The sequence below is a fragment of the Notothenia rossii genome (assembly GCF_949606895.1).
Source record: "Notothenia rossii genome assembly, chromosome: 9".
Taxonomy (NCBI): Eukaryota; Metazoa; Chordata; class Actinopteri; order Perciformes; family Nototheniidae; genus Notothenia; species Notothenia rossii.
This window is the reverse complement of record NC_136907.1, coordinates 61,743,822-61,754,860: the sequence shown is the minus strand read 5'-3', so window position 1 is coordinate 61,754,860 and position 11,039 is coordinate 61,743,822. Positions and strand designations below refer to the sequence as shown.

The 11,039-nt window shown below is 39.6% G+C and overlaps 2 protein-coding genes across 4 annotated transcripts; one reads left to right on the top strand and one right to left on the bottom strand.

The window, feature by feature from the left end:
• Nucleotides 1-6: 6 nt before the first annotated feature.
• On the top strand, nucleotides 7-2,580 carry ndufa13 (NADH:ubiquinone oxidoreductase subunit A13). The gene is made up of 3 exons (XM_079648311.1): nucleotides 7-88; nucleotides 201-270; nucleotides 2,348-2,580. Exons 1-3 carry the CDS (start codon nucleotides 36-38, stop codon nucleotides 2,465-2,467), a joined length of 243 nt encoding a protein of 80 aa, XP_079504437.1. The 5' UTR covers nucleotides 7-35; the 3' UTR covers nucleotides 2,468-2,580.
• Nucleotides 2,581-4,197: 1,617 nt separating this feature from the next.
• On the bottom strand, nucleotides 4,198-10,398 carry cirbpa (cold inducible RNA binding protein a). 3 transcript variants are annotated; one of them, XM_079648308.1, is made up of 8 exons: nucleotides 10,255-10,398; nucleotides 9,529-9,628; nucleotides 8,670-8,776; nucleotides 8,215-8,341; nucleotides 7,972-8,113; nucleotides 7,815-7,867; nucleotides 4,588-4,679; nucleotides 4,198-4,495 (listed from the first exon to the last, which is right to left on the bottom strand). In XM_079648308.1, exons 2-7 carry the CDS (start codon nucleotides 9,626-9,628, stop codon nucleotides 4,675-4,677), a joined length of 534 nt encoding a protein of 177 aa, XP_079504434.1. In that variant the 5' UTR covers nucleotides 10,255-10,398; the 3' UTR covers nucleotides 4,198-4,495; nucleotides 4,588-4,674. The 3 variants fall into 3 exon arrangements, with proteins under 3 accessions (XP_079504434.1, XP_079504432.1, XP_079504433.1); XM_079648306.1 differs by having other exon boundaries at nucleotides 4,588-6,608; nucleotides 10,255-10,397; XM_079648307.1 differs by having other exon boundaries at nucleotides 4,588-6,608; nucleotides 8,224-8,341; nucleotides 10,255-10,396.
• Between the last annotated feature and the right edge of the window lie 641 nt (nucleotides 10,399-11,039).

Here is an 11,039-nt window from a genome sequence, read left to right as displayed (position 1 = left end):
CGTGTGTGCATTGCAGGCGCTTGCAAATCGAGGAGATGGAAGCCAGGATCGCTCTGATGCCCCTGATGCAGGCAGAGACCGACCGAAGGTGACACATAAAAGCCTCACTGACAAATGCGATACCATTTTTTTATTTTTTTTCATATGGCCTTGACTCTCCTCAATTACAACAGTTAACGTTTTATTTCCACTCATGCCAGAACCTTGCGGATGCTGAGGGAAAATCTAGAAGAGGAGGCGATTCTCATGAAGGACGTTCCTGGCTGGAAGGTGAAAAAAAAAGTTGCGATCTCTCATTTTTGGGACTCAACTTTAACATCATCATATACTAATGATCAATAACCTTTAGTTGTCATATATAGCTGCTTTGAGAGTGTATGAGAGCTTCCGGTTTTGGGCATGCTGGCTGCGCATCACTCTCATTCACCAATGGTCATGTTTAGATGGATTTAGCAACTCCCTCTCGATTCTATTGGCTCTAACAGCCAAAAAAAGGTGTCAATCATCAAAATCGACCGATGGGTTCCAGACATAAGGAAAATGCACCCAAATGGCCCCAGGTGTTTTAGTTTTGCTAAACCTCTCTAAAAGGTCAAATATCACTTGTTTTGCATCAATCTTGATACAGGGTACTTATTATATGTTATAGTTTGGATTCCTAAAGCTTTTAGTCTACTATCCCATCTTTCAAGGGTGGTTTTCACTATAAGTAATGGGTTTATTTTGGACGGAAACTATAATTGACATTATTTTACTATGTGCAATCTGAATTTACTTGAAAAATAAAAACATCTATATTGATTGTGACTTTTCTACACCCAACTCACAGGTGTATCATTGCTTTGAGAAAAAAGATTATTAAGTTAGAAGTGAAGATAGTCATTTGTTCTGGACATATCATTTTCGAGCCTTAAACCTGAAAAACAGGCTCAGGGCTTAACTGGTTAAGTGCGGATTGTAGTCTATTTCAGTTGTTTTTATTATATTTCTGACATTATAACCAGTGTTGTGCTAGTTACTGAAAACCAGTAACTAGTTACCATTACTAGTTACTTCATTTCAAAAGTAACTCAGTTACTTTACTGATTACTTACACAAAAAAGTAACGCGTTACTTATAAAAAGGGATCCCATTAATGCCCTTATAACCTTCATTTCAGTATTGTTATTGTATTGGAGAATAATACAATCTGTTGATCAAGAAATAGAAATAGTAGAAATAACCTGCATGTGTTCTAAAACATACCGTGCAATGGCTTTATCAACTTTTCCTGGCTAGCAGTCCCTCGGTTAAAATCCAGCCGCTGTTGCTTAGGTGGAGGTAGAGTGGCGTCGGATGATTCTGGGTCTGTGGTCTTAGCTACTAGCTTCGTCCCAGCATGTTGTTTCTGCAGATGTTTCAACAGATTTGAATTGCTGTTTTGGCCAGTAGATAGGATCTTTGACCCGCCAAGACACAACTTACTTTTAACTAAAACGTTCTTTTCTTTGTGCTCGACAAAATTTAAATAGTGAGAATATCTCAAGGCGGAGAGACTCGACTTGAGCTCCGCCGTCGCCATGATAGTCTTGTTAGTAAACACAAAACACGCCCACAGCGCGTCTCCGCATGTGACACAGGAAGTATATAAGTACATTTTACTCAAGTACTGTACTTAAGTACAGTTCTCATCTCTGTTCGCCTCGCTGTTGGCGCCGCTCACCAACGTCTGGGAGCCGAGACTATATAAAAAAAATAACGGAGTTACGCACCATGTAATAACGGTAACTGAGTTACTGAATTAAAAAAATAACGCGTTAGAGTACTAGTTACTGCCAAAAATAACGGCGTTACAGTAACTCGTTACTTTTCTGAGTCCCAACACTGATTATAACAGGTCTTCATTTTTGCTGTATTACAAAAAAAATCATATTTTCAATACATTTTAGGTCAGAAGTGAGTCAACAAATTATACATGAGTGTCATTTAATTGTAAAGAAAGCATTTAGCAGTCAATACATTACAGCATTTCACTTAAGTTCACTAGTAAATAACAGGATTCAGCTGATTGCTATACAAAACAAAATGGACACCATAAATTAATGACTTCTTTGGCATCAATATTTCTTTAATGATCCTTTTTTGCCATGTTTAAATGAATACATACTGTATAAAAACAATGTGTACATACCAAAGCTGCCTGACATTTTTTAAATAAACTGTACATACAGTTTTTACATCTTTACTGAAACATCCTAGCACCACAACATAAACTTTCTATAATAAGAGTTAAGTGCCTTAAGAATCAAATGTATGTTATCATTAAGGCCATTGTATTTATAAAAAGCGTTTGTTAACATTTCTGCAGGTTGGTGAGACGGTCTACCACACAGACCGCTGGATCATCCCTCTGTCAGAGGAGCTGTTCAACCTCCGGCCCCGTAGTGAGCACCTGCAAAAGCGTTTCGGCTTCAAGTGGTACGTGTAAGCACCATCAACGACGTACAGCGTCCTGAGCTCCACCGCCTTCAACACCTTGTTCCTCGCTCAATTCAGATTGTAAATGTTCAATAATAAAGTATCTTTTTTTCCTGTACCTTATCCTGGTGTACCCTGTTTATTTGATCAATTAGGATTCAATTTCACATACATTCAGTGAAGGAATGTACATTTCCTGTATCTCTGGCCATTATCCTCACATTTCACATGCTATATAGTACACTGCTATCACACCATCAAGCAAGTGATGATACTTCACTTCACTAAATCCACTGTTTTAATTGTTCCCTATATTGCCCCTATGCCCTGTAAGGTGTCCTTGGGTGTTATGAAAGGCGCCCCCCCAAAATAAATGTATTAAGTAATGTCCTTTTTAATTACATGTACAACTTTCTCTACCCAAGCATGATGAGCATAAGGCATGGAGGACAGCTACTTGGCTACACAGCATTATGATCTACAAACCATTGCTTACAAATTACAGCAACTTTTGATCCACCAAACTTGCCTACAGTATCGTCATTTTATTTGTACCTCACGATGACGGGTGGGGAACCTCCGGCCTCCGGGCCGCGAGACCATTTGGTACGGCCCTCGAGGTAATTTATAAACACGCAAGAAATCTAGACCGCAGAATAATTAAACAAGCGAGTGCCTGTTTTTCCTGGCCAAGGTCAGGGTCCTTGAACACAACACGAGCCTCACGTTGTATATGTCTCGTCTGACAGGGGTGTAGTTCTAACGGAGAGCACCAGAACACGGCTCCGGGCCGGGACTTCACAAATTGCAGTACCCATAAGGAGCTGTACACATGCCGCAGTTTTTGCATGGCTGTGTCTTTCGTTGTAAGCCCAGTGGCGATCTGTTCATCTGTCATACTGATCATACAGTCAATAACTTTATTAGCATCTGGTTAGCTAGCTATGCTAACGAATATAAGAAGCTTTTTCTCCAACCAGTGAGGTAAAGGCACATCTTTATGATCAGTTATAAAAAAAGAGAATAAAGTAAACAGGTATAAAATACTAATGACAGTAAAAAAAAGTTATTAAACAATACAGTTTAAAAGCAGAGTGATTTGTAAAATATCCATAAAGAAAAAAAATCTGCTTACAGTTGTTTCATATGGGTGTTGAGAGATGTATCCATAGATCTATTAATTTTACTCTAAATGCACCAGATTGATGCTTTTAACTTCAAAATTAAAAAAAAAATCTTCCAGGAGGTTCCTGCCCCCAAACCCCCCTAGATGAGGTTAGATCCCCCCCACTTAAATCATGTCCACATGGATATGAAACTAAATACATTTGCACACATCTTGTGTCCATATCTTTCCGTTTTGGTGGTCATGCCACGGTGCATGCATGCGCAGGTCATGGTCAAATATCTAGTTTAAGAGGTTGCTTTTTCTTTGCACAGCATGAAAGAAAGGCGAAATGAATGGGCTGTGATTTTTGAAATGGCCCTTGAGTGGAAAAAGGTTCCCCACCCCTAACCTCATTTTGAAAAATCTCTTTTAGGTTGCAGCTGTCACAAAACCTGATATCCCTCTGAAATCAATAAAGTGTTTTGATTACAGCCTAATTGCTCCAAACTTTCATCATCCAACACATTGATTAAATCTGTCAAACACCTAAATCCTCCAATGTCAAGTCTGATATTCAATTTTAATAAACTAAATATTTTGGCAATCATGAAATATACCCAAACACAATAAAGTTTGATCCATCAATTTATTATTGAAAGTACAAAACAATAACCAGAAAACTTGCATTTTTGATTGAACAAATATGACTGTACGACATTGCTTGAAAGTAACTGCTTCTTGTGTCAGGACAAGCTCTGTCATCTGGTCCATTCGTTCTCTAGGACCTTTCATTAGCTGCCATTACATTTGAAAGTCTTTCAGGCAAACTAGCATCAACCACGGCCTCCAACTTGGAATCAGCCTGATCTTGGTCGGTTCCTCCCATGTAGCCACTGCTTACAGCTGCACCATAACTGCGGCACATTTGACCTGAAACAAGGCAGAAACACATAATCAGCCATGCAAATAACCACTGCACCAACTATAAAAACATCAGGTCACAACGTTTTGCAATAACTCACCCGTTAACGGGAACTGCATCAGTCACGGCCATCTACAGCCTGATATGTCATCTGTGAGGAGATTCACTGAAGCTTCTGCCAGCCAGCTCATTCTAAAGAAAAAGAGTAAAAGGTGTATTAAGCACAGCAATTAACTTTTGACACAATCACAATAAAATGCATGCAACCCTATTAGTCTCTGAAACTCACCACTTATTCAAATACAAGGGTGCAAAGAGAAACTGAATACAGTCTAGACGTCAATTAGGACTGTTGTGGGGCATTACATGAGCAAATGTGAGGACTAGTGCAGTGAACAGAAGTGGACTGAGCACAATACTACCCATGACTTAGAGGCCAAAGCTTTTCTTTTGGTGGACTCAGGAGGTGGACCACTACAATCCATAGGAGCTTCTTAGAAACATTCTCTCAATTAACTTTTCCAATCGGGGTAGAGGCCATGGCATGTTGTGGGCGACATCTGAAGCAAAGGACTAGAAACGTATGACTAACTTGAAGGAATTCATGGAAACAATGAGAACTGAGTTTGAAGGATGTGAGCAAAGCAAAAGGAGATTTTTTTTACCTCACGTGCATTGGCCTACTTTCTCCACATTTGACCTGACCAGAGAGCAGCTTTCATCGCTGATGAGCACTTGTTGGAAGGCGCAACACTCTCCAAGGACTTGTAGGTTTTTGAAGTAGCTGACCTCTTGAACGTAATGAAGCATTAACATGACCAGACCCAGACTGATGATGATTCCCTGCGTTACATGTGCCACTTTAGGAGATTATTCTTCAAACATCACTAGAAGTTTGATTTCAAACGATCAAGTTGCCTAGTTGATGGTTTCTAGACATTTAAGGATGCACTGGGCCAAAAACCATCTTTACATTTTGAAATCTTGGATCAGGCAGGCAGCTTGTGGACTGGAAGTGGACTTTTAAAAGATTCGAATGACCATTTCTTTCTTAGAAATGTAGAATAAACTGCCAATTAAAGATTGCCCTCCAAATCAAAATGTGCAATTTCAGTGCTTCAAGCTGTTGACTTCTCACGCAGCATTTACAGTTACATAAGCCTACAGCTATCGGCTAAACTCCCCCATGCGGTAGTTTTGAAAGGCAAAAGAATCAAGGTTATTTTCCACAGTCTGTTTAATCGGCTCCATGAAGCCAAACTGACAAAGAAAGAAAATTGTTGATCATACAAAGAACATAAAGTACAAAACTGTTCCCGGTAGAGATATTACTTTGGGGAAACAAAGTTACATTTTCCAATCATTTAAACAAGATTAGTCCATTTGACAGCACATTTAAAATGCAGATGTTGAGCAGAGCACAGAAGATACCTTGGACAGACTGTAGCATGCTGCAATTTGCAACTTCATGAACAGCCGGGCACTTCGGATGTGGAGTTCACAAGTCTGAAAGGAATTCACTCTTTTGGGAAATTGAACATACAGGAGCCTCAGCTAGACGAAGTTAAATAGTGCAAGGAATTTAGCCAAAATCCCCCAAAAGTCAGTTTAAGAGCAAATGGATCTCCGTTCTCAGTTTAAAAATCTGCCAAGAGGAAGTCAGCCACAGAAACTGAGGGGGAAAATAAGTTAAGGGGGGAAAAAAGCCCCAACGTATATTTCAATATAAAATACTAAAAGGAACACTTTACGTGCTGGGCAAAAAGTCTATAGCGATGGTTGTGGCTGTTAAGCGAAAGCTGTGTTCGGTCCTCTCATAGGGACTTTACAGAATTAAATCAGATTACACAGATGCCTTTTAGTTAACAAAAGGACCTTTGAGGAAAAATATGTCCAATTAAACAAGGTAAGAGTTTTTAACTGTAATTTGTAACATGGTTCATTAAGGAATGACCAAAACTCAAGGCTACAATATTTTTAAGATGCTTGAGCTACCACAACAGAACTACAAAACTAAGGTCAGCAATAACACATGGACATTTTTCTTTTTTCGAGGAGCGCATCTTTGACATACAGCCAGCCAAGTGATGATCTTGAATCAGGATGTTTACTCGTTTGCAGCTGAGGATAAGAAGTGGGCACACAGGTAAAGACACGGAAAGTTCCAACACTGGAGTTTCACAAAACCCCCCTCAACCCTCCCTCAGTTTTTTTAATATTGGGGGCTCCAGACGATGGGATACGAGCAATATCAAAATAAGGAAGTTTTCTGTGTTTCGAATTGATGGCCAGCCTCTTTAGAGTGGGACGGAGGGGGGCTAGCGAAATTTGGCAACTGCATAAAGAGGCATCAAGTTGGGCTCGGTACAAAACTGAGGGACATACATCATACAGGTCTTCATATGTTGGGGCTGTGAAGTTTTTACATTAAATGTTTGATGCGGCCTAGTGTTTTATAAATCAGCCTACCAAAACAGGTTATCTTAGGTGTAATCAATATTGTATGTAGGATCGATCGGCCGCCGATCGATGTCGGCCGATATTCGCTCTCTGCCGATCGTTCGGTGCTCTCTAAAAATGCCGATTGTGAGAGCCGATCACATGACGTAAAATACAGGACACTTTTCTCTGTGCGCGGCAAAACAAGCTCGCCAAAATGGCTTCACCGGTCTGGCAGTATTTTAAGGTGCCCGAAAATTACAATAAAATAGCGGTATGCAACGTGTGTGAAGCAGAAATCCTGCAGCTCCGCCCGCTGTGACGGACCGGTGAGCGGAGCAAAACATACACTAAGAGTTAGACCTAACACACTTAGCTATTTTATCTACCTCTGGAACAAGCTAAATTAGTTATAAATATATTCATTCTTCACTGTCGGGTCACTCATTACTGGATCAGTGAGCTGCATGAGATACTGACGGGCTGTCAGGAGAGAAAGAGAGGGGGAGAGGAAAAGAGAGCGCTTCCGCTCATTTCGCCAGTGTTATTATCCAAAGTTAATGTAAACTTGAATAATGCACTTCATTTGAATGTAATAATTATGTTGGTTGATGTTTGTGGAAGTGCCAGTGAATGAGCCCCATTAACTGAGTTTTAAACATCACTTTAAATGGAAGATCCCCATATCCCCCACCCACTCAATCGGATCGGCCGATACCAGCGATCGGCCCCACAATTGGCGATCGGAGCATCCTAATTGTGTGTTTATACTAATTAATAAAAAAATAAATAGTTAAGTGTTAATCTTAAAATAACATTTAAAAAAAACTTAAAACAGCCCCAACATAAGTGTACATAAACAGACACTGTCATATCAAAGAAGCTTACCATAGCTGTCGTATCCATCGCGGTAGGAGCGTTCACCGTATGACCCCTGACCCCTGAAAATAAAAAATGAATAAAATGATTCAATATAAAATCACATTAACTATGGTTCAAGCAAATTGGTCTTGTCTCAACTGGTTTAAAGTCAACAATTTCTTACCTATTGTCTCTGTAGCTTGAGTATCCGCCACTGCTGCTCCTGCTGTACTGGCCACCGCCACCTCCAAATCGCCCCTCTCCACTAAAGCTTCTTTCGTTGTAGCTCCTGTCACCATAGCCCCTGTCTCCATTGTATCCACCTCCTGAAACACAAGGTTATGATTGACCAACAGGGCAGAAGCATGAACAGTTAACAGAACATGTTAAAGACAAGCAGACAACTAGTGTCCACCTCTGGAGTAACCTCGTCCACCTCTCCCACGCCCGCTGAATCCACCTCGCTGTCCTCTCTGGCCAGAATTGTAACCTCCTCCTCTGGTGCGGCCACCCTTTCCGGCTTCATCCACGCGAATACACCGTCCATCCAGAGTCTGCAATACATAGGCAATCGTGTTTTTAAAGAAATGACCATTTACAAATGTGGCAATCATTAAGAAAACTGTTAATATTAAGAAACCAACATCTGTGGAAAGTAAAAACTATTAAAATGACAAGTGATTAATACTTTCTCCAATTTTCTATGTATTTATTATAATTACTTATAGTTTTTGTTTTCACTTGGATGTGTATTTTTCCAAAAAGGTAATTTGTGTAATTTGTATCTTTAAAATGTTATGCATGCCTCGTACTGTGGGAGAATAAAGTTATTCTGATTGCAAACACGTTGATAACAGGGGTATTTTGTGAAGTGATATTTACCTTGCCGTTCATGCCGTCAAGTGCATCTTTAGAATCTTCTGAATTATCGTATTTCACGAAGCCGAAACCGCGAGACTTCCCTGTCTCTTTGTCTCTGATCACATCCACTAATGGGAAAGAGGAACGGGGAAAAATTAATATTTAAAACAACATTTTCTAGAATTGAAATAAAATAAAAAGATTACATATATTTATAATTGGAAAAGATAAATATTTGTATAACTGTAAAAGTATGTATAACCGTACAGTGTTTCCCCTAGGATGGAGTCATAGCAGCGGTGCTAAGGCATGTGGGCCCAGCATAATGTGAGCGCGGAGCGCGTGGAATTGTTTAGTGTGTGCAAAGTGCGCCCCGCCAATTTGTTTCTATGTGTCTGCACAAGAAAGGCTCTTGAGGCCTAGTACCAGGGCCGGTTCTAGACAATTTGCTGCCCTAGGTGAGATTTTAGGTGACATTTTATATGTAAAGAATAAATGCAAAATCTCTACTAAAGACAAATACACTGCAGAAACTTATTGACATAGGTAATAAACGTCAAAATGGCTTCAAATGTATTCAGTATGGTATAAACATGTTTGAATTGGGGGGTGGACGTCACATCCTCTAGGGGGGTCCGGGGCAATGTCTCAAGATTTAGCAAAAATACACCTTTATTGAACATACAGTAAGACAAATACTACAAATCCACATAAACAATCAAAAATGAAAAAGGGTCGCCACTTATTATTATTTTAAGAATTTTTGTGTTACCTGGGTGGCACCCCCTAGCAGCGGCGCTCATATTTCAGCAGCGGCGCTGCGCCGCCACTATTTGTATATAGGGGAAACACTGCCCTAACAGTAAATAGCCTACTATACCTTTTTCGATGGTTCCATATTTTTCGAAAGCCGCGGCCAGAGAGTCCTCGTTGGTCTCGAAGCTCAGTCCTCCGATGAACAATTTACCTTCGTCCGACATCTTTAAAAAATAAATAAAAACGTTAATATTTACACATTACATTAAAAACCAATTTCCAACTTTGGCAAATATTGTCTGCTAAGGCAAAACGAAAGTAGGTAATCGACAAACCCTAACCACAAAACGATATTCTTGGTGTCAAACAATACCATACATCCCAATTAACCGTACACACGCTAATAATGACATTTTATTGTGCATTTTCTCAAATGTAACGCACAGCCACCATTTATAGCTGTTTTCCTAGCTAGGCCGCAGGCGCCTGAGCGTGTTGGCCCTTATGTGATAGGATTAGGTAGCCAGCACTTTCACTCTCGGCGCCATTTTGTATCGCGGAGCTCCAGCCCCACTTCTGTCAACTGACAGCTCGGAATGCGGTGACAGGCCACAATATCTTACATAACTTGTTAGCGAGTTAAACCAAAACATTAGTCCTAATACCGATGTTCACCTGTATTCCAACCTAAATCAACTCGATACAATAAATTGGTTGACAAGCTTGTGCTGGCAATGCATTCGATTTAATAGAGCATATATCAAAAGTAAGTTATGCCTAGTGAATGCAACATTTGCGAAGTAAATTCACCGTGAAAACATGTCATTAATTATATTGAAAAAGCAATTACCCTTTCAGTAGCATGGACAAGTGAATGCTGAACGGGCTGCAGGTCGAATGAGGGAGGAGGAGCGAGCTCAGCTGTAATGAGGGCTTAGTCTTCTTCTGCGGCACCATGAGACCTGTAGGGCCCATACCGCCCCCTACCTACCGGTGAGGACATCCAGGCCAATCCAAATATAACCATTGACTGTATATTTATATAACAGGAGTCAGCAATCTAAAAAAAAGTTATTAATAGAGTAGAAGAGTAACAAGAAAGAGGCAAGCACATGTTAATAAAATAAACGATGATTAGTACAGATGCACTGAACAAAAATAATTAGCAGCGAAAGGAAAAGGTAAGTTAACATATTAAAGTAATAAGGTAGGAAGTGGCAACATTAATAGTGTGTGAAATATTGAGCTGGCATTTTTATTTTATCAGTATAGTTGCTTCCTCTCAGCAGTAGTCAGAAGATCCAATAGGTTATAAATATATGTATTAGTTATATTTAGTCATACATTTTACTTGTGGTAAAAACATATTTCAATATATAAAGATCTACATTTTTAAATGGTTTGGTGTTTTGTTTGTATGAACCTGATTATGTGTGATAAAGCAAACAAGATATAACACGTTCATAGTGAGCTGTTTGATGTTGGTAGGCAGATTTTAGTAACTTATTCCATGGTTTTTTTTAAAATATATTGTTCATTCTCTGATTTTTGTGAAGTAATATGATCTTATGTCATTTAATCAGTCGATAGTATGTGCACCCATGTCAACATTAAAGCAGTCACTGTTCACTACAA